The 1,264-nt window shown below is 51.1% G+C and overlaps 1 protein-coding gene across 1 annotated transcript; it reads left to right on the top strand.

The window, feature by feature from the left end:
* Nucleotides 1–280: 280 nt before the first annotated feature.
* LOC121999641 (zinc finger protein GIS3-like) lies at nt 281–931 on the top strand. The gene has a single exon (XM_042554294.1). It carries the CDS (start codon nt 281–283, stop codon nt 929–931), a length of 651 nt encoding a protein of 216 aa, XP_042410228.1.
* Nucleotides 932–1,264: the final 333 nt, after the last annotated feature.

Here is a 1,264-nt window from a genome sequence, read left to right as displayed (position 1 = left end):
ATATCCTCATGGGCAATTTAGAATTCGATCGTGTAGTTCATTTATTACTGACGAAGAAGATGAAGATATAGATATGTTTAATTGATTTTTTACTCGAGTGGTAGTGGATGAGTTCACTTACTTGGGATGGCAGCAACCAATCACCTCAATCCGGGGTCTCTTCTTTCTAACCCCTACAGTGACATATATTCACTTTCGCCATCGTCATTTTGTTAATTATAGTATTCCTCCCTTTTGAAGAGAGTGATGTGAAGCACTGGTGGAGTTGAGAGAGGGAGGGATGGATCGGTACGTGGAGGAGAAGGCCACCGCGAGCCCGAGGATTAAGCTGTTCGGGATCCACGTGTCCGACGACGGCTCTGATGCGGCGGCCGGGGCGGCGGGAGGCGGCGATGGGATGAGGAAGTACGAGTGCCACTACTGCTTCCGGGAGTTCGCCAACTCGCAGGCGCTGGGCGGCCACCAGAACGCCCACAAGAAGGAGCGGCAGCAGCTGAAGCGCGCCCAGATGCACCGTCGCCACCTCGCCGGGGCCGCCGCCGGAGGCGGAGGTGGACACTGGGCCGGGAGCTTCTGCCACCAACCCATCGCCTCTGCCTTCGCCGCGCCGCGGGCTCCGACGCATCTCCTCTCGCCGTCGGTGGTGGGGTCCGAGGTGAGCTGGGTGTACTGCGCCGCCGGCAGGCCGATTTCCCCGGCGACCGGTCACCTGTCGTGCGGTTGCATCGCACCGCGTGCGCTGCCTGTTACAGCTGGCTGCGATTGCCTCGGAGACAGCAACGTCGTCCGCGGGAGGTTCTACGTCGCAAACCAAGCGATGGATAGGCCCGCCGGAGCATTCGCCGAGGCGTCGCCGGCTCCGGAGGAGGAGGTGGCGGAGGAGCCGTGCGGGTTGAACCTGCGGCTTAGCCTGGCGCCTGCTGGTTCATGATCCATATTCTCATAAAACCCCTATAAATATGCTGAATTTCATCCCAATCTAATTAGTTGTCTGTATATATTTAATTCGCAACCTCTCCAAATATTCTCTTCACTGAAGTTTGCAACACTGCATGGTTGCTTAGTAGACTTTAATTAATTAGGAGGTGTTAATTAAACAATTGAATATATATAAGGGCATCTCCGATGTAAAATGTATGAAAGGTTTGTAAAATTTTAAAAAATTAATAAAAAGTTTTGAACCATTATAGAGTGAGATTTAAAGTTTATAGTTTAAAAGTAGTAGTAAAAATTTAAATTTATTTTTTTATCTCGAAATTAATAT

Source organism: Zingiber officinale, chromosome 7A, assembly GCF_018446385.1.
Source record: "Zingiber officinale cultivar Zhangliang chromosome 7A, Zo_v1.1, whole genome shotgun sequence".
Classification (NCBI taxonomy): Eukaryota; Viridiplantae; Streptophyta; class Magnoliopsida; order Zingiberales; family Zingiberaceae; genus Zingiber; species Zingiber officinale.
This window is presented reverse-complemented; position numbering and strand designations above follow the sequence as displayed.